Source organism: Phallusia mammillata, chromosome 1 (genome assembly GCF_965637545.1).
Source record: "Phallusia mammillata chromosome 1, kaPhaMamm4.hap1.1, whole genome shotgun sequence".
Taxonomy (NCBI): Eukaryota; Metazoa; Chordata; class Ascidiacea; order Phlebobranchia; family Ascidiidae; genus Phallusia; species Phallusia mammillata.
In genome coordinates this window covers 17,523,108-17,550,863 of record NC_137252.1, presented here as the reverse complement: position 1 = coordinate 17,550,863, position 27,756 = coordinate 17,523,108, and the positions used below count along the sequence as shown (strand labels likewise).

General features: G+C 37.5%; 4 protein-coding genes and 1 pseudogene across 8 annotated transcripts; 2 read left to right on the top strand and 3 right to left on the bottom strand.

The window, feature by feature from the left end:
- The first annotated feature begins 207 nt into the window (after positions 1-207).
- LOC145209398 (catechol O-methyltransferase pseudogene) lies at positions 208-1,685 on the top strand (annotated as a pseudogene).
- Positions 1,686-1,804: 119 nt separating this feature from the next.
- On the bottom strand, positions 1,805-3,598 carry LOC145209400 (uncharacterized). Its single transcript, XM_080079679.1, has 4 exons — positions 3,366-3,598; positions 2,943-3,089; positions 2,545-2,649; positions 1,805-2,359 (listed from the first exon to the last, which is right to left on the bottom strand). Exons 1-4 carry the CDS (start codon positions 3,463-3,465, stop codon positions 2,190-2,192), a joined length of 522 nt encoding a protein of 173 aa, XP_079935805.1. The 5' UTR covers positions 3,466-3,598; the 3' UTR covers positions 1,805-2,189.
- Positions 3,599-10,194: 6,596 nt separating this feature from the next.
- Positions 10,195-14,306, top strand: LOC145204019 (uncharacterized). Its single transcript, XM_080076459.1, has 6 exons — positions 10,195-10,210; positions 10,389-11,045; positions 11,192-11,335; positions 11,563-11,670; positions 11,867-14,029; positions 14,240-14,306. The coding sequence occupies exons 1-5, from the start codon at positions 10,195-10,197 to the stop codon at positions 13,228-13,230; spliced, it is 2,289 nt and encodes a 762-aa protein (XP_079932585.1). The 3' UTR covers positions 13,231-14,029; positions 14,240-14,306.
- A 1,909-nt stretch (positions 14,307-16,215) lies between these two features.
- On the bottom strand, positions 16,216-18,627 carry LOC145223882 (vacuolar-sorting protein SNF8-like). Of its 3 annotated transcripts, none has more exons than XM_080090298.1 (6): positions 18,509-18,625; positions 18,201-18,387; positions 17,871-17,930; positions 17,646-17,797; positions 17,308-17,494; positions 16,216-17,057 (listed from the first exon to the last, which is right to left on the bottom strand). In XM_080090298.1, exons 2-6 carry the CDS (start codon positions 18,366-18,368, stop codon positions 16,872-16,874), a joined length of 753 nt encoding a protein of 250 aa, XP_079946424.1. In that variant the 5' UTR covers positions 18,369-18,387; positions 18,509-18,625; the 3' UTR covers positions 16,216-16,871. The 3 variants fall into 3 exon arrangements, with proteins under 3 accessions (XP_079946424.1, XP_079946417.1, XP_079946433.1); XM_080090291.1 differs by having other exon boundaries at positions 18,535-18,625; XM_080090307.1 differs by lacking the exon at positions 16,216-17,057 and adding an exon at positions 17,064-17,162 and having other exon boundaries at positions 18,535-18,627.
- A 1,094-nt stretch (positions 18,628-19,721) lies between these two features.
- On the bottom strand, positions 19,722-27,673 carry LOC145223861 (heparan-alpha-glucosaminide N-acetyltransferase-like). 3 transcript variants are annotated; one of them, XM_080090265.1, is made up of 15 exons: positions 27,479-27,673; positions 26,969-27,156; positions 26,789-26,904; positions 25,010-25,137; positions 24,266-24,390; positions 23,989-24,101; positions 23,512-23,588; positions 22,678-22,854; positions 22,328-22,453; positions 22,084-22,216; positions 21,793-21,925; positions 21,585-21,689; positions 21,379-21,524; positions 20,920-21,032; positions 19,722-20,755 (listed from the first exon to the last, which is right to left on the bottom strand). In XM_080090265.1, exons 1-15 carry the CDS (start codon positions 27,546-27,548, stop codon positions 20,574-20,576), a joined length of 1,932 nt encoding a protein of 643 aa, XP_079946391.1. In that variant the 5' UTR covers positions 27,549-27,673; the 3' UTR covers positions 19,722-20,573. The 3 variants fall into 3 exon arrangements, with proteins under 3 accessions (XP_079946391.1, XP_079946398.1, XP_079946405.1); XM_080090272.1 differs by having other exon boundaries at positions 24,281-24,390; positions 27,479-27,672; XM_080090279.1 differs by lacking the exon at positions 21,379-21,524 and having other exon boundaries at positions 20,690-20,755.
- Positions 27,674-27,756: the final 83 nt, after the last annotated feature.

Below are 27,756 nucleotides of genomic sequence, written 5' to 3'. Positions count from 1 at the left end.
TAACTTTCATTCGATGTTTTAACAAAATCAAATATAAAGGCTAAAAATATATATTAAATGCGTTTGTCTTTTTGAGAGCTACAAATAACAAGTTGCAGCAGAAAAGTTCTATAAGTTTGCCGAAAAAGTATTTCAAAACGCAAGATTTTCCACAGACTGCAACATTTCCGTACAAGAGATCGAAAAACAAAAACATGTTGTATTAAACACTTCCGTTGTGTTGCGTTCACAGATCACAAGCGTTCGTCGCGTAAACATTAGTTTTGCAATGGCCGATAAAGCAATTCCGCAACGAATACTCGAATATGTGCAGGCTAATGCTATCGAAGGCGATGTGACCAGCGTTATTGATACAATTGACTTCTGTTGCTACAACTTTGAAAAAGATGCTATAAATGTTGGTAAATCCAAAGGAAACCACTTGGAAAAAATTGTCAGGGATTGTCGACCACAGTTAGCATTGGAGCTTGGTGCTTACGCAGGATACAGTGCCTTAAGAATTGCAAGAGCTTTACCGAAAGATGGCAAGTTATTTAGCGTGGAAAGTGATAAATCAAATGTGGATGTCACAAGAAAAATGGTTGACTTTGCTGGAATGAAAAACCAAATAACTGTTCTTTATGGCAATAGTCAAGACGTCCTTCGTTCTCTATCAATAGCATTCGATTTTGTGTTTTTAGACCACTTGAAGACAATATATAAGCAAGACCTTTTGGTCTTGGAAGAACAAAAGTTAATTCACAATGGCAGCGTGATTGTAGCAGATAACGTCATTAACCCTGGAAGCCCGGGTTATTTGGAATACGTAAGAAATAATCCAAAGTATGAGTGCACCACGTTTTTTGGCAATTTGTGTTACGGCGATTTGGAGGATGGAATTGAAAAATCGGTGTACAGAGAATAAATTCTCGGATGTGATTTTGCTTTTTTTGTCGTGATACTTTTAAAACAATGTGTTAAAACCACAAGGTACGTATATAGGCAGTGATCTTTCTTTTCACATGTGTCCTTTGTGTGTATAACGTATAGCATAGCAGCCGTGTAACAAATTTATTCATGCGTATAGTGTATAATGTGGTGTGCATATAGTACGTTGTTTACTTGTATGCCCAAACTAAATATTTTTGTGCATTTCATAAACACTCGTTATACATTTAAAGCAATGTGTAAAAAGTAATATGTGCACATATATATAAGCAATCATTTTCCTTTGCACAAGCGTGGATTTTATAAATATTCGTTACGCATTTAATGTCATATGTGTAAGTAGTTATTTTTCTTTGCCCCAGTGTCCATTGTGTGTAACGTTGTATAGTAACCGAGTCGTGCGAATCTTGCAGCAATTTCTGATAATCCGGATGTTATTATACTGCCCCCGATTTGTTTTGTGTATGTTAAGATACATTCTGTTCTCATGCGATTTTCCGATGCTGCTGCACCAGGTGTTTGGTGACTTTTAAAATCAGTCTTTGTCATCATTGACGCAAAAAATGACACTCAATGAAATTACACTCGATATTGCTTTTGCTAATTATTCTTATTATAATTTATGCAAATCGGGTGCCTGTACTTTGTTCTCTAGCTTTATGACCACAGAAATAATTGCCATGTAAGCTTAATCCATTGTTTGCTAAGAATCAAGTCAGAACAATTGTTTTAAATAAAGTTTTCTATTCCAAGTGAAATTTACCTGCTGATCGACGTTTTACTTGCACGGACACAAACGTTTTTTAACTGTACCTTTGATAGTATAGCGATAGGTCTTTGCAAGCTCATCGAATTCTCGCAAACCGACACAACTACATAGATGTAAAAAATCTATATTTTAATGTGATTAATGTGAAAGTTTCAGGTGTAACGTGGTGTACAAGGGATAGTTATTCTTGTGCAACATTAGTGAGATAAGAAGACAAGCGACAAAAGTCAAGGTCAGATTAGCTAATGAATTTTGTAAAACGTTGAATCTGAGGTATGTGTTGTAAAATGGCAGGTGTGGTTACAAAATTGAATGCACAGTAACTGGCGGATATATTAATGTACGTGCTGTATATACAATCGGTACCCATGCGTTCGTACCCTTTTTGTACTTTCCGTGAGTACAAGCGGCATGACCAATACGGGTGTTGGCGCAGGGTCAGGCAACACATGCCAAATAAAGTTCGAAGCATAGAAAATAATATAAATTACAGTCAAGCAAATGCAGCGAATGCTAAGCACGTAATTGTGACGACAACAAATCCAACTTGATTTCTTCTTCCACCACTTGTCGTTGACGGGGCGGCGGTCGTTGTGATCTGGTTTGGTGTGAAAAATGATCGTGTCGTTGTTGTTGAAGGTTGAGCGACGTTGTTACATCCATCTGATTACGTGCCAGAAAACAAGGTATATCAACTTGAAACAACTTACCCATAACTTTTTTTTCCTAAACCAAATTATATCAACAGAAAAAGTGTTAAAGAAGCATTATTAGTTTGTGTTGAACTTGTAGATTGACAGTGTACTTTGTTACTTCACATAAATCTGACACAAAATATTGGTGCTTACCTGTAGTACACGAACAGGCCTGTGTGGCGCCACTGTCAACACACCGCGCCGTTCTGTTTGAACTGAGACACTGGCGCCGAATGGTAAGAAAACTGGACGGACCAGCTGTAAAATAAATAAAGTTAATACTTTCAACCAGCTCAAAGTTCCAAAAATGAAAATACTGACTTCAGACCGGAAGATTTAAAAAATACATTAAAAGAGTTTCACAGAAGCAAAAATACAGAATGCCACTCAAACCCGTTTTAATAACTTGAAGGGTCAGGAAATACAATTAGACACAAAAACTATGACTTTTCTTTGCCCTTGTTCACAATTTATTTTAGGCTATTGTTTTTATATAAGATCACAAACATTTCCACGCTAGGTTTACACGTACATCTAAGTTTTTTCTATACCTGATACAGTGTGAAATACTGCAGCACATTTGTCTGAACTTGGTGTGCAGTCCGTCAGGTGACTTGCGTCTACAATTGGACCACGACAAGTTGATCCACTCCCTGTGAACTGATTGTACTCGCACACATAACATTTGATGGAACTACCTACAAGCACATCAATCACACCAATAAAACATCAAAGATTAATCATTTCTGGTATTTTGTTGCAATTAAAAAATAGGGTAAAAACACTTAAATCGTTACTTAACACAAAAATAATAAATATAAATTTAGTCACTGTTATTTCCTCTGATACTACTTTCAATTAGATCAGAGGTTAGTTTTTGCTAGTACACATATGTTTTTTGTCACAATATTATTTAAATTTGTTTAAAGATTACTCCTATACGTAAAAAAAATATTTAATTCAAATCTATTTACCTGATGCCACCATTAACAACAAGAGACAAGAAATTCTTGCAAGTCCGTACATTTTGCAACGGTGTCTGGTCCCACTGATAACGCGATGTGATTGATGCATTCAAATAAAATGAGACTCAATTGTGGTTGGCAGGATTTATGTGCAGCAAGAAAAGGACGTATGACGTGTATGTGATCACATCGGGATGAGATGACGACGATCTCACGCTTAGTGCGCCGTTGTCACGAATTTGTGACATGCATCGGCGCCGAGTTTGCCGAAAACCGAAGTTGGCGTAACACGTCAACAGGCAATGTATTGTGACATCACTCACCAGCATTTTTGAAGTAAACCGTTTGAAATAGGTGTTTGTGCTCTTTCTGCCACCTGTCAAAATGTATTTAAATGTGCGGCTTACGTGAGTGATGGTATTAGTAGACTTTCCGAACTATTGCTATCGATATACATTATAACACAGCTATGTTGCTTATAACAAAAACCGAGGACTGTAAACGGTGGTTTTAAAAATGCCACAAAATAGAAGTTCCATACATTAAAAACATATTATTTAAACCAACGTTTTTCTTTTTCGTTGTTAACTTTGTCGGTGCATAACTTAACTAAGACCGAGCTTTTTTAGGACCATTAAGCACGAGTTCCGCTAAAACGACCCGGGCTGTGTCCTTTCGGACAGCGTCACGCAGGGCAATCTGTAAAAACCCGTTTCTGAAAAGGCAACGAATTTTCGAACCGTCATTGGCAGTCTCCGCACAAAATGAAATGTTACATCGTAACACGCTTAACCAAACCTTTTTTGGCCCCGGCATGTGCCAAGTCAGTGATCATGCATATTGGGCACGTATATAGTAGTACAGTCAGGCACATACCATATATTACTACAACTTTGTGATCTAGAAGAATTCCCCCAACTGTTAGAGATGTTTAAGGGTCTTTTTTCCAGGAAGTTAGACTTTTTTCGTGTTAAAGACTTTCCTCTCATGCCAAAATCGTTATTTTATAACCGACTATATCTGTGCAGTGTCTGGAAGGAAAACGCAGTGCATGCATTAAGCCCAAATGGCAAAGAAATCATCTCTCTTCCTAATTTGCCTGTGTTTATTTACATCAGACCTTCTCCTTCTCAGTCTTGTCATATTTCTGCAACACTGAATGTGTATTTGTCGGCTAGCCTTTGTAAATTAGTAACTAAACAGTTAGTTCAACCAATGCAATGATTGTTACTCAAGGCTTAGTTTGTAAATAGACAATTTGAAATGTCATCATCAATTTGAACCAACATTTTGGCAACCAGATATCATCAACTCTTGCCTTGCTGTTTCGTTGGAAAATTCGTTCAAAGAAAAGACTTTGCATAGCTTCTGATGTCAACCTTCTTCGAAAGCAAACTTTTACAGTCTTACATTTTCACGGCGGTCTTGATTAATGAATCCAATTTCAGTGTAACTTTGTAATCCTTTATTTGAACCGTATTTGACCACATATTTGGTATTAAGTGACTACCAATTCTATATTTAATTCCTGGTGGAAATAAGGTCGCTTTTGTCAATGGCTCTGAAACATTAAACATGAAAATACAAAATTGATTCATTTTATCACAACGGGTATTAGTTTTTTGTGGTTGTGATGGTTAATCATAACTAATTAACACCAGTATAACATTTTTCGACTCGTATTACAAATTTGCACGTTATGGGCGCCACGATGACTTTTTTTTTTTTGGTGCCTCGTATTAACTTGTACGTTATGCGCACAAGAACAACAACGACAAAACCTTGAACACCGTGTCCCTCTCAGGGATTAAATCACGTGGCACTAAAATAATATGTGCATCGTGACGTAAATGCAGAAAGTTTCCGATGACATCACGCTTGCAATAACAGGTGGTTCTCCGTGCACTTGAATACATTGTGTTGTTTTTTTAACCATGCGTTCGTGCGCAATCAAGTACTGTTGAGTTGCTTACCAACGATCAAACGTTGTGCAACGTACACGAGTCGGGTTTGCTATTAACCAAACCAACACCACGGTTTCGGTGTGTACGAAGTGTGGGGCGCCTATATAAAAAATAAAATGTATTTCGTAATTAATGCACTACTTTGGATAGGAGTTTGCCGCTTTTCGAACCGCGACAGTTGATTATCGTCAAATGCGAATTTAAACCAACATACGTAGTTGATAATATAAAAGAAAAAATGATAATATTTGAACGTGGTGTTGTTCCTTTGCTACAGAACAAATTTATGCGAGATACAGTTAAAGTTGGTAGAAAGCAGTATGAACTGGACGGAACGGAATTTTTTGCTATTTCTGCTACTAATGTTATTTAAACAAGGTAAAATTTAATTTTAGTACCACATTCTTCACACTAAATTCGATAACACAATGCTTTTGAAAAATAGGTGTTTTTTCGAAAAAATAACAATTTAAGTAAACGATATTTTTGTAACTTAAGTAAGTTGATTTACAAATAACACATTTTTTCACTTTGATTTTTAGGTTCTGCAATACGCTGTTACAACTGCCAGTACCAGTCAGAAACAGAGGAATCGTCAGCTTGTATTAATCCTGTTGCAAACAACCAACTTCCAATCGAATGTAGTGACGAACATAAGCAGTGTGGAGTTGAAAAGTCTTACTCTGGTAAATGTATCACAACCAAATGTAAAAAGTGGCCATTCTAAGTTTCTCAAATTGTGCTTTTTTGTATACAGAGGATGGAAGTTTGAAGTCAATATACAGGTTCTGCGGAAATTTCGTCACTTTGGAGGGATGCGAAACTAGTGGCAATTCCACTACTTTATGCTGGTGCAGCACAGGTAAAATCAATTTGAAAGCACACGTTTTAAAACTTGGACCTAGGCATTCGCATTTCAAAACGCACAATGACAGGTGTCAATTGGTTCCTGCCCATTTCTGTATACAAGATAATATTACCACCAACGTCATGATTTGACGAAAAATGGCGACACAAACCCTAAGCGTTTGATTGATTAGGCTAATACTAACAAATAATGTCGTCATTAGGTTGAAAATGTTACAGGACTAATCGTTTACAGTTTCTCCAATAAAACGCTACTAAAACGTCGACTTTACAAACGACTGGATTTTCTTTTACATATGTTAGTTCAAAAAACGTGTTCCAATTTTTTTACTGTAGACGCTTGCCGAGCTTTTGACAACTTACAATCTAACTCAAATGTTACCGAAAGTAACAACGAGTCAGCAAACGAGGAAACTGTTTCAACACAAGCTGAGCCTGACGTTTCACCGGGAGAAGAAGAACAAACACAATCTGAACCGACATCACCTGAATTTAGCCCACCAATAGCCCCGACACAAAATGATGAAGTTACGCCGCCAAACAATAATAATAATGAAACCCAAAACAGGGACACTGATGATCCTGCAGACCCCGCACCGGCAACGGGGGATTTAGGTGGTGAAGGCGACACCATGGAAACACAAGGGACCAACATCAGCCCAATAAGTCCTATGAATAGCACAGCGACCGGCTTACCCCCAAACGGGTCGTTTGGATCAAATGACTCCAACGGCGATGAAGCTGGGAATGATGTTTTTGTTGACGATCCATCCTTGCCCGAAACTTCTAGCAATCAAACAGAAAATCCAATCGAAGCTACGCCTGCTACAGCAAATGAAAATGATGACATCATGGAAACACCACAGACCGATATTAATCCGATCACTCCCCCCAACAATACCAACATTAGCCCAACTAGTCCTGATAACGAAACCTCGCATAATAATGAGAATACATCGTCGAGTCCCAGTGGTGACGAGTATACTACAGAAGGCACAGTGGAGAATGATATGGCCCCATCTGAGTCTCCATTGGACCCTACTCCCACCACCACAGATGCAGATGAAACAGATGATCTAATGGAAACGCAAGGAACTGACATAAGTCCAAACAGTCCCTTAAACAGCACCTCAACTACACCTTTCACCAACAGAGGTAATATGACAGAAATCCCAACAGAAGAGACAGAAGAAAGCGAAATTCCACCACAGGAAGCAGAAACGACCCCTGGTGACGTTCCTAATGCTCTTGATACACGTCATAATCAACAACCAGAAAACGAAAACACAAATGGTACTGTACCTGCAACCACCGCAAATGATCCATATACGCCGCCCAGCGAAGAAGCCAGTAATGACGACGAGCCACCTCTTGACGAACCAATCGGAGAAGAAAATCCAGCTTCACAAGAAAACGGACCAGAAAGTGATGAGTTAGCTGAGGCTCCCACCAATTCAACGCTAATAGATATGCCTGACCAATCTGACGACATCAATCAAGGAAATGGCACTGACTGGGTAGACGTCGATAACTACGAGGAAGGTAATGTTTGAAAGCTTTTTCCTAACGTACACAATTTAATAAACAGTTTTGTTTTGTTTTGTTGCAACGAACCAAAATTTATTTTTTTACAGAGGAACCAATCAGTTGCTATGTTTGCATGTTTGATTCAACCAATTCCGAAACTGGGGGCTGCATGGGCCCTCAACTGGATGCAAAGTACTTGAAAAAATGTGAACCTTACGAAACTCACTGCGCAGTATCAGGACCGACAAAAGGTATGTATTCACTATTTTAGAAGCTACATACCTTTTCAATAAAAATAGTAAAAATATGCTTTCCAGCAACTAACACATTTCATTAAGCAAGATTAACTACAACTTTTGTTAATGACGAGTTAAATCCAAAGCAAAAACACGAGTCTAGGCGTTACGTATGATCAAAAAAATATTTGGAAAGAAATTCGACATTAGCACCTGGTAAAATGTATTTTTTATTACAGCCCCAGAGAATGGAGATGTCTACTCAGTTTCAAGATTTTGCTACTTTGAAGCGACGGAAACTGGATGTCAGGAAAATGGCGACACTAGCACGTGTTGGTGTGCAAAAAGTAAGATTTACGTAAATGTGTCCTTTTTGCAGTTTTGGTATTATGTTCCAACTGAACCAGTTGCAACAACCATTGCACTGGCACAAGCGACTGTGCTATGAGGCGGCTGATATAAAATTGTTTGTCATTTGGGTGATTTTATTCATAACGAGGCAGTGTGTGACTAATCAATAAATTTGATCATCTTTGCTGCAGACGGATGCAACTCCTTCAACACGGCAAATGTTGATAACAAGGAAACAACTTCTAATACTAGCACGACTGGCAATGGTGATCAACAGCTCTCCAACACCGATTCGCCGTCAGAAAATAGCACACAGTCTACTAGAAACGACACTCTATCGCCACCGCGCGACAATTCAAATCCCACTCGAAACAACATTACTGCTGCACGACCTGGAAGTAACGACACTTCGTCCCAAAATGGACAAGAGCAACTGGATGCTTCACTCCTACCAGTGACAGCCGCAAACACAACGGATGTTATGCCAAGAAATAATAGAACTGGTCCCACCGAGAATCCCACTGATACTCAATTAACCAACAACAGTACGTTATCTCCTGGAGGTCTCAATGAAACGCCATCGGACATTACTGAACCACCGACTGATGACTCTACAACTCCTCGCAACAATGTCACAAACACCGACATCCCACCAACAGATGCAACAAATACTGATGATGACGACGAAGCACCCCTTGAAATCCCAACGATCGAAAACGAAACTAATGCTGCAGAAAATGGAACACAAAGTGCTCCTTCAGAGTCTCCTACAAATTCATCCGACATATTTGATGACACAGACCAAGGAAACGGCACAGACTGGATAGAAGATGGTGATTACGTTGAAGGTAATTTATATAAAGCTACTCAACCTACTTGAACCGCAAACCAAACTTGTTGTCATACAAAAACATGAGTAATATAGAGAAGGGTACATTTATTGTCAAGTTAGTTGCAAGTTGCAACACACAAAATTGATGCTCATTTTTTACAGAAGAGCCAATCAGTTGCTATGTTTGCATGTTTGATTCAACCAATTCCGAAACTGCGGGTTGCATGGGCCCTCGACTGGATGCAAAGTACTTGAAGAAATGTGAACCTTACGAAACTCACTGCGCGGTATCAGGACCGACAAACGGTAATCATTATTATTAAAGCTACACAACAAAAATATCAAAAAGATGCAGTCGAACTAATACGTTTCATCAGGCAAGTTTAAATGTAAACTTTGTTAATGACAAGCTAAATCAAAATCGACATCCAAAGCAAAAACACGGGTCACAGCGTTAAGGATAAAATAAGAATTTGTTTGAAAATCCTAAAAATTTCACATAAGCACCTGGTAAAATGTATTTTATATTTCAGCCCCAGAAAATGGAGATGTCTACTCAATTTCAAGATTTTGCTACTTTGAAGCGACCGAAACTGCATGTCAGGAAAACGGCGACACCACCACGTGTTGGTGTGCGAAAAGTAAGATTTACGTAACTGTGCCCTTTTGCTTTTTTGGTATAATGTTCCTACTGAACCAATTGCAACAACCATTGCTCTGGGCACAAACGACTGTGCTATGACGCGGCTGATATAAAATTGTTTGTCATTTGGGTCAGAGTTGCAAGCGGGCCCAAAATCTGAGCCCGAACCCGGCCCGAACCCGAAAGTATAAGCCCGAAGCCCGGCCCGAACCCGAAACGTTTTTGAGAAGCCCGTTTAGGCCCGAAAGTTTGATTAACAGGCCTATCCACGAAAGCCTTGCAACAAAGGATAAAGAAAAAAGAGAAAGACAACAAACACAATGAACAATAGTAGACAATGGCGTTAACAATATTTTTAAAGTAGGGTGGGCATTAGGTCAAAGCCAGAGTTACTTAGCTGAGTGATTTTATTAAAAAAATGACGGACACAGAACGTAAAGTCAGTCCCGTTCTAAGCCCGTTTTCTCGCAAATACCTAAGCCCGAACCCGGCCCGAACCCGAACCTAGTCCGAAAAGCCCGGCCCGACTTGCAACTTTGATTTGGGTGGTTTTATTCATAATGAGGAAGCGTGTGTCGCACTAATCAATAAATTTGATCATCTTTGCTGCAGACGGATGTAACACATTCAACACGTCGAATGTTGATAACAAGGAAACAACTTCTAATACTAACACGACTGGCACTGGTGACCAACAGCTCTCCAACACCGATTCGCCGTCAGAAAATAGCACACAGTCTACCGGAAACGACACTCTATCGTCTCCGCGCGACAATTCAAATCCCACTCAAAACAACATTACTGCTGCACAACCTGGAAGGAACGACACTTCGTCCCAAAATGGACAAGAGCAACAGGATGCTTCACTCCTACCAGTGCCAGCCGCAAACACAACGGGTGTTATGCCAAGGAATAATAGAACTGGTCCAACCGAGAATGCCACTGATACTCAATTAACCAACAACACTACATTATCTCCTGGAGGTCTCAATGAAACGCCATCGGACATTACTGAACCACCGACTGATGACTCTACAACTCCTCGCAATAATGTCACAAACACCGATAGCCCACCAACAGACGCAACAAATACTGATGATAACGACGAAGCACCCCTTGAAATCCCAATGACCGAAAACGAAACTACTGCTGCAGCAAATGGAACACAAAGTGCTCCTTCAGAGTCTCCTACAAATTCAACCGACCAATTTGATGACACAAACCAAGGAAACGGCACTGACTGGATAGAAGATGATGATTATGTTGAAGGTAGATTATAAAAAACTATTTAACCTACTAGAACCGCAAACCAAACTTGTTGTCATACAAAAACATGAGTAATATAGAGAAGGGTACATTTATTGTCAAGTTAGTTGCAAGTTGCAACACACAAAATTGATGCTCATTTTTTACAGAGGAACCAATCAGTTGCTATGTTTGCATGTTTGATTCAACCAATTCCGAAACTGCGGGTTGCATGGGCCCTCGACTGGATGCAAAGTACTTGAAAAAATGTGAACCTTACGAAACTCACTGCGCGGTATCAGGACCGACAAACGGTAATCATTATTATTAAAGCTACACAACAAAAATATCAAAAAGGTGCAGTCGAACTAATACGTTTCATCAGGCAAGTTTAAATGCAAACTTTGTTAATGACAAGCTAAATCAAAATCGACATCCAAAGCAAAAACACGGGTCACAGCGTTAAGGATAAAATAAGAATTTGTTTGAAAATCCTAAAAAATTCACATAAGCACCTGGTAAAATGTATTTTATATTTCAGCCCCAGAAAATGGAGATGTCTACTCAATTTCAAGATTTTGCTACTTTGAAGCGACCGAAACAGGATGTCAGGAAGATGGCGACACCACCACGTGTTGGTGTGCGAAAAGTAAGATTTACGTAACTGTGTCCTTTTGCTGTTTTGGCACAATGTTGCAACAGAACCAATTGCAACAACCATTGCTCTGGGCGCAAGGGACTATGCTATGAAGCAGCTAATACAAAATTGTTTGTCATTTCGGTTATTTTATTCCTAATAATGCAAAGTGTGCACTATTCAAGAATTTTGATCATCTTTGCTGCAGACGGATGCAACACTTTCAACAGTTTTAACAGCTCCACACCTAAGTCCGATGATGAAACGGTAAATGTTGATGACAAGGAAACAACTTCTAATACGAACACGACTGGCAATGGTGGCCAACAGCTCTCCAACACCGATTCGCCGTCAGAAAATAGCACACAGTCTACTAGAAATGACACTTTATCATCACCGCGCGACAATTCAAATCCAACTCAAAACAACATCAGTGCTGCACAACCTGGAAGGAACGACACTTCGTCCGAAAATGGACAAGAGCAACAGCACGCTTCACTCATATCAGTGCCAGCCGCAAACACAACGGGTTTAATGCCAAGAAATAATAGAACTGGTTCCACCGAAAATCCCACTGATACTCAATTAACCAACCACAGTACGTTATCTCCTGGAGGTCTCAATAAAACGCCATCGGACATTACTGAACCACCGACCGGGGACGCCACAGCTCCTCCCACCAACGTAACAAACACCGCTATCTCACCAACAGACGCAACAAATACTGGTACTGGTGATGACGAAGCACCCCTTGAAATGCCAACGACCGAAAACGAAACAACTGCTGCAGAAAACGGAACACAAAGTGCTTCTTTGCCAAAATCAAATTCCACGGAATCTCCAAAAACCGACACCAACGGAACTCAGTCACCAACAACTGAAACTGCGGCCTCATCACCAACGGAAGGTTCAGGGTTATCCAACAGAAGCTCGCCTCTCAATTCAACATCACCAAAACCTACGGAAAGTCCACCCGCAGTTGTTTCTGCTGATCCTGTAGGGACCAACCAATCGCCAACCAACAACGCAACTCAGCCTTTTACACCATCAAACAATACTGAAGTAACGTTTACAGAGCCAGAACCGATTTTCCCTTTTCCAGAGATCAACAACAACAACACAGACAGAAATACTACAAGTGAAGATGAAGGACGTCCAACTCCACTAAGCGATTTTGACTGGTCGGCGCCGTTTCTTCCACCTGAAAATAGCACATACCCTCCTGAATACAATAATCCTTCGGGCAATAACACGGTGCCTATGGAATTTGAAACGAATCCTGAAATTATAAACGCAACTGAAGCCCCAAAAGAAGGCAATAATGAAAACATCACAACACAAACGACACAAAACCCAGGAAGGAACACGAGTGGTACATATAATGGGCAAAATTCCGTTTCTTCGACTATATCTCCTACTGAAGGAAGTATAGACATACAGCAGACAAATGCTTCCAACGTTGCAGATGTGAGTGACGAAATAACACCAGCAGACCCATATTTCGTTTTAAAAATTGCCGCTGTGACAGCTCTCATTTTCGGTGTCCCGTTGGTGATGCTTTGTCAACTTTAAACTTGTTATATTTTGCCAACCAGTGCACTTTGTAGATCCAGTGTCGTTTTCGAGTCATGTCGAGCATTAATCGCGGTGGCTTAATTTTACGTAGTGGTGGGGGAATGAATGCGTAACAGTGCAAAAATAACTGTTTAGACTTGGTTGAACACTTCAAACAGCCAAATAAGTTGTCGGAGAACAGTATTAAAGACGCAATTTTGTTAATTTATACGAGTAAAAAGGGTTTAGATAAGCTATAGGTTACGATATATGTCAACCGTCACAGTCTATACAACGTCCTATATACATATTATATCAATACATCAGAAACCATTGGATCGTACAGACAAAGTGTGAATAAACAACAGAAAATCAACTTAAAGCACAAAACTGTAAATCAAACCCTGCGGATTTGTAAACATTAAGGCAAAAGGCAGAACCAGAAAGTAACAACGGTGTGTTTTGGTAAGAGCTTATTAGTCAATACAGCCGTACAATGTCGGGTTAAAAGACCTGAACGAGTTGCCAGCAGTGACCCATTGTCCTGTCACAAGAGGTCTAGGCGTACTCGGTAAAACCGTCAACGATTGAATTTGTTTGGGAGAGCCTTTCTCTCTCCGTGTTGTGTATCGCCTGACAGAGCTGAACTAGAAAATCAACAGTGATATTGGGTTTTGCAGTCACCTTTTCGTAAAACAGGAACTCTGCAGTTTTAGACGTGTTTGTCAGGCTTAAAAAGCTTTTGTGGAATCGAAATATACTGGAGGTATGAAGTTTTTGGTACTGGGATTATTCCTGTTGGAGCTAGCGATGCCATGTAAGTTATCCTTCTTTCAACCATTAGTGGTGAAACTGTGTGTTCAAATGCTTTGATTGGACAGTGTCTTTAAAAGTTTGATTGTAAAGTGTGTGAGAATAGCAGCAGACCAACCGGAATGGTATATAGTTCTTACCAGATGTTAACAAATTGACACCGTTTATTGAACCCTACCAGTGATGTTTTACAATATAAATTAAATGTTTTCAGGTTTGGCAATACAATGCTATCAATGCACTTATAACTCGGAGACAAATCAGAACGAACTATGTAAAGGACCTATGGTGGATCAATCCTTGTTAATAGATTGTCCGTCAAGCACAAGTTGTATGAAGACATCTGTTACGATTTCAGGTAATTACGTTTAATCCGGATTCATGAATATTTTATGAATACAAATATTTTAGTGGCGTTTCTATTTCAACTGCCCTTGTAATGGCCGTTTTTGAGTAGCACAGCAGTAACAGGAAAACAAGCCACCCGAAAAAAAGTGAGGAAAACTTTTAATTGTACACAAGTGTATACTTTATTTTCTTTCAAAGACTCCGCCGATATCTCTACTGTACCCAATAGGAAATATGAAACACTTTTAAAATTTATCATATTTACAGATCTTGCCACATCTGTTTCTCGATCCTGCAGTCCTTTTGTCTCCACCTCAGGTTGCCAAGCTGACGATGTTAGCAGTACATGCTACTGCGAATCCGGTAGGTCTGTGGTTTACAAATGGTTAAGCATATCGATTGGCAAACAAATTTAAACTGCCCTCGGTGTAATACATGTTGCCCAGCAGCTTTTGAAAATCCATATCAAAGCAAGTTACAAATACGAATCGCATTTTAAGTAGGCCTATGTTTTATTTTTTGAACAAAAAGTGACACATAATCACACTGCTGCTGTTGGATTTTTTGATGGACCAGGTTCTTACAGCACATTTTGTTCGTGTTAACTCGTGACACAAAGTTTCGTAAGTTGAGCAGGATTGGCATATTCTTACAAATATCTGTTGATATTTAGACCATTGGTATCGCACTTCTGTAAAAAGCGCGATATGCTATAGCAGGGGTGGCCAACTTGTTAGTCGTTAAGATCGACGAAAATTTTCTTAATTGCACACGATCGACTGATCAGTAGTAATTTAGGCTACCACTTACACAAAGCAATAACGCAAATTTCTGCATGAGATTTGATTGACAATTACCACATGTTTATATTCATGAGTTTTATTATAAAGCATCACCTAGTTCTTGCAACAATAAAACGTCGCATATGTACATATTTTTCAAACTTTTAAATCTCCTCAATCAATTGCAACTGCTTCGTTAACGCAAACATTAAAGTTGTGACGACAAACGAAAATCACAATTGTTACCCAACAAAGAGAGTGACATTTACATTATTATTGTCTCATTGCACATTTGTGGGTTGTGTCAAAATGTCAGAAGTGCTGTTTTATATTATTTAATTTGTTTTTCAATTGATAAGCTTTTGATTAGTAATGGAGAATTTAGTGCGATCGACCAGTCAAAAGCAGACGATCGACCAGTCGATCGCGATCGACGTGTTGGCCACACCTGTGCTATAGTATGTGATACTCTGATATTTGTTTTGTACTCGACTTAATGTTGGAAAATGTTTTACAGATGGGTGTAATTCATCTAACATGGCAGTACCCACCGTCGTTCTTATTTTGAGTGTGCTTCTGGCAATTATTAACTTCTTGTACGAGTAATGTGTGTTGGATTTACTCTGGAAGGAATCATATGTAGAAACTTTGCCAGCACTCGAAACTTTACCCACTGTTTGTGCAGTTTGTCATTTTTTGTAATGTAATTTAGGGATGAATTCACCCCTGTTTCCACACATGAAAAATTGTATTGTAAATAGGCTAAATCTGATAAAATCGTAATATTATTGAAAATGACTTAAGCTTCTGTCGAAACGTTTGGGAATAAAGCATGACACTTTTTTACGTTTGGGTCATCATAAGATTATTAGCAGACAAGTGTATAATGTATGAAAGTATAGGTTACAGGCAATTAACATGGTAGTCAGTGTGTTAAAGAGTTGGTAGCTAAACTCCTTCGTCAAGTCCAAGCAAGCGAATTTCATGGGAAATAGGCTGAACTATTCAAATATTCTACATCACCAACGTTTCGAAAATACAGTGCTCATTGCACAGTTCATACAAGTGCAATTCGTTTACTACAGCTTACATCGGGAAAGCAACATACAACATTTATTGAAACACCATCAATTCAACAAAAAGTTCCGTAAAATCGTGTGGGGAATGTATCCGTCACGTATGACATTGTTCAGACCAGTCCGCAACAGCCACAGCGTCACGTGACTTTACCAAAAACAGGTCTCCTCATTGGATAAGGCGTTCTTGGGCAGATAAGAAAAACGACATTTGTATCACTACACAAAACACTCAGCAACAGATGTTTGACTAGATGGTATGTGCAATCACGTTGGTATGTGGTCGATGTATTCGAGATTCTTATATTTTATTGACACAACAATATTTTTTTCAACATTTAGAACCAAAACGTTTCACACAATTCGGCTTCAACAATACAGGATCAGACAATTTCCACAAAGATTTCTTAGCGCAGCGCGGAATGTAAATCATCATTTACTATAGAATGGTTTGAATTTGACTTAAAAAGGAACAACGAAAGTATTCAAACACAACATAAATAGTGAGTCAGTTATTGTCCATATACGAGCAGCGTAAAGACTCTGCAGTGGCCACAAATCGCTGAAATGCTTGCAAGATAGGCCGCATGGAAGGTTAAACAATACTATATTGCACAAAACAGAACAACGAGTTTTTTTGTCAAGATTTGAGCTTACGATCAGAATTAAAAAGTGCTGGAAACCAATACAATCTCTGTTTATCTTTTGCTTGGTCATCCGCCCATGCCATGCCTTCTCGTGTTAAGTGCTCTAGCACTTGCTGTGTGCGCTCTGGTGACCACAACAGGGCTGACTGAACTTGTGAAGCAGAAACTTTGCCATTGGTCTGTGGTTATAAAATGTTTTTTGACATTACAGTTTGGTATGCAGTGTTACTTGAAGAGCAATTACAGTAGCTTAGACAGTGTGTGACCATATTGTAACAGATCAACTGTAGAACATTTTTCATCCATATGTATGTATTCATTAATTTTTTTTGACAGAGGGTAAGTTACTTAAACAAACACTATGACTTTTACAATATAAATTTGCACACTGCAGCAGTAAGACAGTTCTATGCAAAAACATGTACTTACTTGTTGGGCAAGATCCAATATGGCTGTGTGATCCATGTTGAGCTCTCCAGGGACTGATTGAATAATCTGTTTACTAGCCGAGCCAAGTAATGCAAAACCTGTTCCCAGTACCTTCAATTTTTTTATAGCTGTCCTGATGTCCTCTTGTGTAATATCTTGTCCATACCTTCCCCGTGTTTTCATAAGTCTTAAAAGATGTGATACATGTTAAATTTAAACACATTAATGTAGTTCAGGAAAGTAAACAAGTCAAACTGCAGACATTTTGAGCAGCCTAAGACAAAACAAATATGTCCTTTGCATGAACGCAAGCCTCACAGGTTTGCACATGAACTAACCTTTTATGCAACTCATCCATTGTCAAGATTCCTCCATTTTGTGATCGTGTTGCGATACAAATTTCAACTGCCTGAACACCAAGTTCATAATAAAAATCTCCAACACCAAGCATTTCCGACCAAAATCCTTTTCCAGATGCTAATGGGTCAACCTTTATTATAGATATGCTAGATACTATCAAGAGTTTAGATCAAATAATTGTCAAAAACATTGGGTATACATACTCCTATTGATGCACACATTTGCTGGAATTGGTGCCGGAACTGCGGATCTTTTCTAATTTCCTACAAAAATAATTATAATACAAATTCAATACATAGAAACCGTAAATCGTCAACTTGACTCCAGCCGAAGTTGCCAGATACACATTGATTTGAGTATTAACTTAGTTTGGCCTGAGTAAGTTATATTTACAGTTCTGTGAACATAGACTTACATTGTAATAATCTTACTATGAATGTTAAATTCAATAACAAATAATAAATGTTGGTTGTACATAAAGTAAAAAAACGTGAAATTTTAAAGCTAAAGCTCAACCAAACTCAAAAACTTACATTCTTGTGCTTGGCAGCAAATTCTTCCAAGTTAGTGTGAAAAGTTTCTAATTGACTGCTTAATTGTTCCAACTGTTGTGCAGCCAACTCAGTACCACGTTCTTTGTAGCGGGCACTTTCAAGCTTCTTTTTTGTTACAGCACTTGCTCCGACACCACGCCGCCTCATCACGTTTTATCAGCAGGACCTACCGATACAAGCAAACAGACAAGTTGCAATGGCAGCTAATAAAACCAGACATAAAACAATGGAATCAAGGCCCATATTTTCATTCGTGTGTTTCATTCGTTAAAACAGCATACGTTTACCGTGCGAGTCAGTTCATTATTCATACCGCGTTAATCAGCAATGCGCAGCCAAACGTGAGACCTATCATTTCTTAATTTTTCTACGAACGTGCCTACTGTGCTCACTCAACGTGTAACAAAATAATAATTTATTTGCGACAAGCAAAAGTTCTGAAGCAGAACGGAACGTAGAAGCAATTCACACTGGTTCACCACTAAAAAATTGACATGAGCAATCATAATCTATGGAGCAATAGGTTCAAAAAACTTATTTTAAAAGAATGTCTAAAAAAGATAAAATTAAATACCAATAAATACATTCTTATCGTAACCAATTACGTTATTCTTGTAAAAAAAACAACTCAACATAAAGTTTTCACATGTTAGAGAATTCCCCCAAACACGGCCCAGGAAAATTAAAATAATATGTCATGTGTGAGTGATTCCCAGTTCTCACAATAAATAACAAGGCCTTGTGACTCTTGGTCTGTTGGAAGTGTTCTCTTGAGTCAGCTGAGTCTCTTGAGTTGTATTATTCTTTACTTGGAAAATTGTTTGCTTCTTCTCAGCCCACATGATCCACAAAAGATCAATTTAGTTAATGTTTTCATTCTGGTTAGGCAACACACACCATTTTCATTTTATCTCAATATACTAATAGAACGAAGAGAAAAGAAAGATCAACGACAAAACATTGGCTTTTATAAACCGATGCTCCTTTTTCTTGTGATCATTGCGAAACATTACCTTTCCTCACAGCAAATATCAGTTTGTTTTAGTGAAAAACTTGCAAAATATTAAGCACAAAATAAATGCTCTAATGGTTTGCATGGCTATTTCGAAACAACCTGGTGTAACAAAATCGACTCTAAATCAACATATTAGTGATGTCCTTAAAGTAAGGTTCATAGAACCAATGTATTTTTCATGTCACATGCTTATTAGTTTTAACGACAAGTAGTTATTGCAACTTGCAATTTTGAAAATTTGACTTCTTCGTCCAAGCAATACAATCTGTAACTGACTGTAGTAAGTGGGGTAGATGACTAATGCGATCACAGAAATTTAAGACCACTGTTCAGTTAAGACAGTTTGTAGAAAATAACCTCACTGGCTGTGACATACATCTATCATTTTATGAAGAAGGAAAACATTGAATAGAGGTTTTAAGGCAGATAAGAGAATAAAGTCAGTCGAATCGTACTGCATATACGAAATAAACTGTGGGGCAGTCTTCATTTTTCTGTGTTTAACATTTTTATTGACATTTCAAAGCTATTTGCAGAAAAGAGTAGTTAGTCTGTGCAGAAGTTTTAATGTTTTGATTTGAAAATCAGAACGATTCCCTATGTTTTTAAAATTGTTTAGTAGAAAAAATCAATCAGCTCTTTCAAAAAAAGAAAACAAAGTTCAACAATGCAAAGTTCAGATATAAAATCCAAAACTGACAAATACCAATTCTAAAGTAATGTTAATGTTTGCAGTCAAACACAACAAATAATGGAGATATGAATGATAAATTTCAAAATTTAACAAACGGTAATGGCACAAAAAACAAGAAAAATAAGAGTTGATTGCACTTAGAAATTGTTGATACAGCAATACAATCAGTTGGAATGATAGCACTTGGAGTCATACTATAATCAACAAAAATATAAAAGACATACTGAACATAAAAATGCCAAAAATATTTGTTTGGTAACAATTGAGGGAAGAACATAATGTGCATGAGTTAAAAAAAATTGCTACACTGTATAAACTTTAAATTATTTAGGAAGGTAGCTCACACACAAAAAACTTTGTTTAAACCAGGGCTCTTCAGTTGACAACTCAAATCCCCTCGACATTAATATTGATCATTTTGCAAATAATTTGTCGCAATCAAAGTTAAAGTGTTACACAATCCAAAGTGGTTTGCAACGTAAAAAAATATCATTTATTTTATGTACATAACTTAGCATGCCATGCACATAAGAAGAAATCATCCAAGTAATTTATAACAGTCGAGTCGCCTTGGTCTTAACAGATGCAGATTTGTCGCCTTGGTCTTAACAGATGCAGATTGAATGTTGGTATTTGTGCAGAATTATATTTTAAGGAAAAACTTTTGCCTAAAACACCAGTAGGCAATCAACACCCACAAGGTTACTCCAAACAGATTCATGAAAAGCCATTCTCCATGAGTTGAAAATTCCGTTAAACCCCAACTGAATGGAACATAAGACTGAAATGTTTCATGTCCTACATAAAGCAATATGCTGTTCATGCCTGAAACAAATAAACAATATTGTGATCCCTTTATCAACTTGTGAACTTTACTCGAGGGTGCGCAACTTTGTGTTTTACAGTCAAAATAGTTTTTGAAAAGCTTATTCAAATGTGTAAATTGATGCACACGAGGTTAAGTGTGTACTTAACCACCAAAATCATACCAACAAAGTCCAACGGTGAACCAGAAAGCCACTTCCATACATCAACAACCAAATAAAAAGCCATGATAAGAAAAAATGCCATACTGGATAATGCCGTTAAAAATGTAGGTGTCCTGAAAAAAAGGATTGTCCCATCACAAAGCAGTGACAGAACACTGCTTTATTGAGGCTAAATAAAACGTATCTCTTTTTAGTTTGAAAAATACCCTTTGCTTAATTTTACCGATATATCATGTGTACGCTTTTAAAATTGGGGAAGTTAATATGTAATGTCCCCACCAGTGTTTTTTTAAGGTGTTTTGTAAATGTCCCCACCAGTGTTTTTTTTAAGGAAATTTCTCCAGCGGTTTCCCAAAATTTGGACTTTGGATATTTTGGTATTTAAATGAAACACTCGCGGTGTCTTAAAACTACTTAGCGGTCACCCAAACCAAACCTTAAAAAAAACCTGGTCCCCACCATAAATTTTTGTTCACAGGAATCCAACCATGGTTTGCTGATGCCTTGGTCAAAATTAGTGTAATAGTAGCCAAACCAACAGCCCATATAATCCAACGGATGCACCGATCTTTTGGGGTTTTATAATAAAGGAATATTTTACCGACCTGATAAAAAGAAATAAAAGGTCACCACAATCAACCACAAAACTGCTATAAACGTCATACCTGACTTCCTAAGAATACAATAATACAGCCATTAATTGAACCAAGAACCCCTTCTGGATCAAATGGAACCTTTTGTCCATTTTCAAGATATGGATAGTATATGGGCTAAAAACAAGTTAGAGAATTTGTTAGTTAACCAACAAGTTTTTAATTTTATCACCAGTTCAAAGGCTTTGATTACAGTAAAACACTGTTATGTAACACATACCAGGCAAGTGGGGTGCCCATACATATGTTTTTCACCAAAAAGCCATCGGTCAATGTGCCCAGCAGCCCCACCAACACAAGTATTGTTTATATATTTTCCACCATTTGCAAGCCCCCCAGGACCAAGATAACCTCTAAAAAGTATTGATTAATGTAAGCATTTTTCACATAAGTACACCTAACAAATTAATAAAGCAATGTGCACAAATCGACAAAACACTAACATAATAAAATAAGGGTTTTATTGTACTCTACTATCAATGTAAATGTTTCCAGATGCAGATACACTCACGTTGGGCATCCAGGAACAGGCAGTAAAAATGTCAGTAGAAACCAAAGGAGTTGGAATAGGGCTACAATCAACCATTGAGGCCAATATGGAATAATATCACGGAATGTGTGCTGCCACAAGTATTGACCATCCTCTTTATAAAAAAAGTATGAACAGTAAAAAATACAGCATTCTTCAGTAAGCTACTTTTAAAGTCTGTGCGTAGTGTACCCATCATAAAATGATTTAATTTCAACATTACTACCTGTTTTGTATTTGTTGTTTATGTGAGTCGTTGATTTGTGGAAAACAAGTTGGATTGAAAAGGCAAAGAGGTATGCAATAGCAAAACGCTGCAGTACACCTGGCACACGCAATGTTGACCAAGCACCTGTGCATGTTGAGCTATGGTAAATAATAGGGCAAGAAACCTTACATATTTAGTGGGAAGACAGAACTGCAAAGCTAAACACAAATTGCAGATTTGATTAAATATTAACATTGAGTTGCACAATTATATATTGTTTGGGAGCCTGTATCACCATTTCACATCAGAAGACTTGTACAAACAGATGGTACTCAGACATGAATCATGTAATTTCCTAATTCACTTACTGTTATGATTAATGATAAATACACCTAACCCAAAGAGTATGATAGTTCGTTTCAAAAGCTTCAGTAATATATCTTTTAAAGGTGTGTTTTTGCTTAACAAGCTGTCCACAGAAAGAGTGATGTTTATTCCCATGATGAACATGAACCAAGGAAAAACAAGATCTGCTACAGTCAAACCTGTCAAAAGTGTGGATTAGTGAAAAAACAGAAGTAAAACATTAAGCATCAAATAAACACATATTGATTACTAACAACATAAAATTATATAATATTCACATCACATTCACACAAGTATATATTTGAGCACAATTGCTTGGTAATCATGACCTTAACTTGGTGAAGTCAAAAATCAAACACTATTAAATCATATTCATTTGAAACTTCAAAAGATCACACAGTATTGAAAGAGAATCAGTATAAAACAAAAAAATATTGCAAGAGCATTTTAGAACACAAATCAAGGGTGAATTGGCATTATTTATGAACCAAAAAATTAGCAGATTATGCTGTGATTGCTAACAAGACTTCTCATACCATTCCAAGCACTGTGGCTTAAATACCAAAAAGATCCCCCACCATAGTTCACAAATATCATGATCACTATGCTCAGTCTAAACATTAGACACAAAAATACAACACACTTTAACATACAAACATAAAATGTCAATTCAAGCATACATGTCAATCACAACATTACCAAAGAACTAACAAATTTCAACTGATGCATAATATACAGAAAATTGATAATCATGAAACTTTGTTGTTTTCAAAAATGTTGTGATTGCATGAATGACATACAACTTGTATGTAGATAGCACATTTTGATTTTCCTACCATGCCAAGATGAGTGACGGAAGAACCAGTAATAGCCTCCCTTGTAATTTACAAATATCATGATAACTATGCTGAGTCTGTAAAACAGTCACTTTATTTGTGGGGAAACTGAGTTTTAGCATGTGTAGATTGAAAGTGCAAAACACAATTTGCCCAATCCACAACTCAAAAGCCAAGAGGTGTGTCACATTTTTTTGGTGAAAAATCATTTTTATGAGCTGTTTAGCATTGTAACAGGGGTCTCAAACATAAAAAACACCATGGACCTTTTTGAAGCAGAAAACCCTGAAGTAACCTGTACAGATTTAAACTTTCATGCAAAACAATTGCTTTGACAGGGATGTTTATGTCCAAAGTATTTTTGAAACAGTTACAACAATACAAACTCAAAAGTAGACCCCTGACATAAAACGAGTGTAATGCAGAATCAAAATGCTATACTAATGCACTGAAGAAAAAAAAATGAAATGTATTTACCCTCTAAAAACATCAATTGATTTTATTCTTTCTCTTTTTATTGGGACAACAATGCTTTGGTTTTCTTCAGCCCTGGTTTCACCAGTTGATTGATTAGAAGGATCACCCAAATCCTAGAAATATATTAAGATCCATGTTTTCAAATGGTTTTACAACTACAGGACACAAACAAATATTTTTTATGTGTACAATTATTTTGAAGCAATCATTGCCTTGGCCAAAAACACATGTCTCAAATCGCAACACTCTCACTGCGTGTTGCAAACAGAGGCCATACCTGTAGGGCACTTACATTAGTAACAAGTGCTGTAGTGCTTTCTGGCATAAATTTCTTGTAAATGAATGTTGCAATTGAATAGAGCACAGCTAATCCAAGAAGCACCAAAACTGCCCACAAAATTGCTGTCCAGAAAGAATTTGAATACAATATTAAAAACATGTATTAGACATAACAACATCATTTGTTTTGTTTAAGTCAGGGGTTCCCAACCGGTGGTACGCGTACCACTAGTGGTACGCGAAGGGTTTTCAGGTGGTACGCGAGTAGCTTCTGTTTTGTTCACAAAAACCTCAATTTGCAACTTTATATTTTGTTTGTCTGGTTTTGTTAACAAAAAAACAGTCCCCAGGCCTATTGTCATTGTTACGTAACTATTCCTGTTGTTTCGTATCATTACCATCTTCAAAATACAGGTCATGTCAATTCTCAACAAAAAGCATAGTTGCTACTTGCTATGAAAAGCCGAACAACGCTGCGGCACAGTGGGCGTTAATTATGTCAAATGATTGCTCTTGATAGATATATCTACTGTTTTGGTGCTTAAGATAGCGTTGAATGAAATATGATTCAAACAAATTAGTTGTTCTGCAAGAAGTGGTACCATAGAGCACTGTAGAGTGTAGATCACATTAGTGCTCTATGGTGGTACGCGTGGCAGTGCAGAGCGTCCAGGTGGTACGGGATCGTCAAAAGGTTGGGAACCCCTGGTTTAAGTGAACAAGGAATTTTATTTCAACTTACGTAGATTGCTGTTCCATGGTTTTGTTTGGACAATGACTTTGGAAACACTGCATCCCTGTTTTTCAGATTTCGGAATAAATGTTACAGCATAATCACCCCGTTCTCCAAAATGGTAATCAAACTTTGCACTGATAATGAAACAAAAAAACATATATTAAACCATATTGTGAAACTAGAAAAGTGGCTTTCTGATATACTTCCATTTTATATATTCTATACGATATTTACCAATTTACTACACTATACACAATTTTATCTACACACATGATTGTTTTTGCAAGCAAAAACGAATGGGTCCCCACACGCGTGTTTATGCGGATTTACAGTAAACCTATATGGCGGTTATTTTTATATTCTTAAGGACAATTTTTTCACAAAGCATAAACTTAACTTTAAAAGTTCCTTTCCGTATTCTTTTAGCATCATTATTGTCATACAATTACAAAAAATCGGTGAAAAAAGAACGGGGAAAATACATTCAATTTAATCTCTTGCTTTGACCTTGATATTGTGGTTCAAGTTCAGTTTTTAAACACAAATATTCCTAGAAAGCCTTAACTGTTGTATTAGACACTATATAAAAAAGTCGTTTGCTACAAAGGTATACATAACAACTTGTTTTTCACTTAACTTTGTTTCGCAAAAACGACCGTTTAATGACCTTTTGACACTGTCTTTAATAGCATGCAGTCCTTAGTGTTCAACAATACCGTTCAGCCTAATTTATACATGACTTAAGTACTGATTCTTGAATTGATTTGTCAAAAATAAAGAAGATACGTTATGACAAAAAATTCGTAACGGTGTTGTAATGCCTACAAGTTGACCTTTAGTGACCCGTGGTTATGAGACGGCCAAGCTGACAACGAACATTTAAAGACCTTTTATCGCGGCGTTCGAAAAAGTTAAGTTTATTAAATTTCATATTAATGTTGATCAACGATGTTTTGCCTGACATAAACGAAACCGAAGTACGTTTATCGAGTTCGAATTACGTCTTAGGTGTAAAACCTGCGCCAAAACTGAAAATGCGCGTGATAACTCAATAAAACGACACAGCATTACTGCACAAAAAAACAGCTGATTAATAATGACCAAAACGACTGTCTGGTAAAACGTCTGTCCAGACGTCAAGCTGAGCACTCCCGCTCTGCTGCCTTAATCGTAAACCAGTGAATTCCTCCCTTGGGACTTATATCTGACTGATAGCGTACACATATTATGGGTTGTAAAGGTAACTGGCAAAATTTTAAATACTAAACGAATACCCTGCTTAAACAATTGTTAACTTTTTCAAATATTTCTGCACCATAGGGCATGTATTTCTGCCTTAAAACTAAAACCGATTATTTCGGGGTTTAAAGGGTAAAAAATGGGTGAATCCGAAAAAAAGGAACAAAATTCTTTAAAAAACTTTACATTGCTCCAAACAACAAAGCATGAAACTCCTAGATGCTGTACTTTAGTCAGTACAGCCGTTTCAAAAATTTTACATTTTGGGGGCCTGTGGGTGAACCGCTGGGTCAATCAGGGTCAAACTTTAGGGGGATCAAATTTGGATTATTAACTAACATCTCTGTAAATTTGAATAAATTTGGAGCACTCTTTCTTGACCAAACGCGTCTCACAAGCCAGCGTTAGACAGAAAAAAGAAAAAAAACGGACAAAAACAATATGTGTCCCCTTCAGGGAAGGGGACCCATAACTACACAATCATTTTCATTTAACATAAAACATGGTGTAAAAAACTTTATTTAACTAAAAGCTAATTATAGCTACCTGCAGTTTTTGTCATTGCTGGGCTCTAAAATAACTTGTGTGGGCCACCTAGTGTCTATGAGATATGTCGTGTTAGAAATTTTCTCTTCAATTGATCCTGTCATTAAGTCAGCACACTATAGACAAAAGAAAAATTGTAGGTAAAAGAAATAGGTGTACACGCAAATAATGACTTTGTACCTCAAAACAGTGGTGTGAATTCGTGAATATGCTAAGAACGTATTCCACGCTACTTGCATTTTTTATCACTGTAAACTTAGCGGTATCAATTTTAAACTGGATGTCTTCAGAGGCTTGTGTCTTTGGTATTTCACTTTGTGGTAGTGTTGCAGCACTCATGTCAACTAGTATGTATTGATGTGCTTTCACTGCAAAAACAAAATTAAAACACTGGTTAGCAGGACTATATTACAATGCACCGTTCAAAATCCTAAAAACCACATTGAAACCAAAACATGGAGCAAATATTACATTTGCACAAAAAACTCATACTAAAATATAAAATAGCACAGTAAAGAAAAACTAAAACGGTGTGCACAAATTGTTTTATTATACTTCTAAAGTATAATTTTTTTTGACTTCTAAAGAAAACAAAAAAACCTAAAGATAATCTTTTGTTCCGTTTAGGTTCAGGTTCTCTTAAAATTATGTACTTTTCTACTATGAAATCAAGCAATAAATCATACATACCTGCCAATAACGCTGAAAGGACTATTGCCCAGTTCACAAAAGAAGTTCTTTCATTTGCAAACAAAGGCATTTCGTAATTAGATGTTGCACAAGTTCGTTGAATCTTAGAAATGTTTACAACGGCTTAAAAAACAAAACAGCCAAACGTTCACAAGACAGCAATCAGCAAGTAAACAAATACACTAAGCAGTCAGCCGCGACGCTTTGCATGCACCACTGATTTCGACTCGCCAAACACATCGCCGGTAAAGTTTTGTTTCAAACAAGACTACCGGCAT

What these genes read in the sequence shown, in the direction of transcription:
- LOC145209400 (XM_080079679.1), bottom strand. Translation starts at nt 3,465, where the DNA reads ATGCATCAATCACATCGCGTTATCAGTGGGACCAGACACCGTTGCAAA. An exon ending in GTTGTTAATGGTGGCATCAG is followed by an intron (nt 3,090 to 3,365) that starts GTAAATAGATTT and finishes ATGTGCTTGTAG; the next exon opens with GTAGTTCCATCAAATGTTAT. An exon ending in AGTATTTCACACTGTATCAG is followed by an intron (nt 2,650 to 2,942) that starts GTATAGAAAAAA and finishes TTTATTTTACAG; the next exon opens with CTGGTCCGTCCAGTTTTCTT.
- LOC145204019 (XM_080076459.1), top strand. An exon ending in AGATGATGATTATGTTGAAG is followed by an intron (nt 11,046 to 11,191) that starts GTAGATTATAAA and finishes CATTTTTTACAG; the next exon opens with AGGAACCAATCAGTTGCTAT. An exon ending in GGTATCAGGACCGACAAACG is followed by an intron (nt 11,336 to 11,562) that starts GTAATCATTATT and finishes TTTATATTTCAG; the next exon opens with CCCCAGAAAATGGAGATGTC.
- LOC145223882 (XM_080090298.1), bottom strand. Translation starts at nt 18,368, where the DNA reads ATGAGGCGGCGTGGTGTCGGAGCAAGTGCTGTAACAAAAAAGAAGCTT. An exon ending in TTGCTGCCAAGCACAAGAAT is followed by an intron (nt 17,931 to 18,200) that starts GTAAGTTTTTGA and finishes TTATTTTTGTAG; the next exon opens with GAAATTAGAAAAGATCCGCA. An exon ending in AAATGTGTGCATCAATAGGA is followed by an intron (nt 17,798 to 17,870) that starts GTATGTATACCC and finishes TCTATAATAAAG; the next exon opens with GTTGACCCATTAGCATCTGG.
- LOC145223861 (XM_080090265.1), bottom strand. Translation starts at nt 27,548, where the DNA reads ATGCCTTTGTTTGCAAATGAAAGAACTTCTTTTGTGAACTGGGCAATA. An exon ending in AGCAATGACAAAAACTGCAG is followed by an intron (nt 25,138 to 26,788) that starts GTAGCTATAATT and finishes TTTCATTATCAG; the next exon opens with TGCAAAGTTTGATTACCATT. An exon ending in TCAATTGATGTTTTTAGAGG is followed by an intron (nt 23,589 to 23,988) that starts GTAAATACATTT and finishes ACTGTTTTACAG; the next exon opens with ACTCAGCATAGTTATCATGA.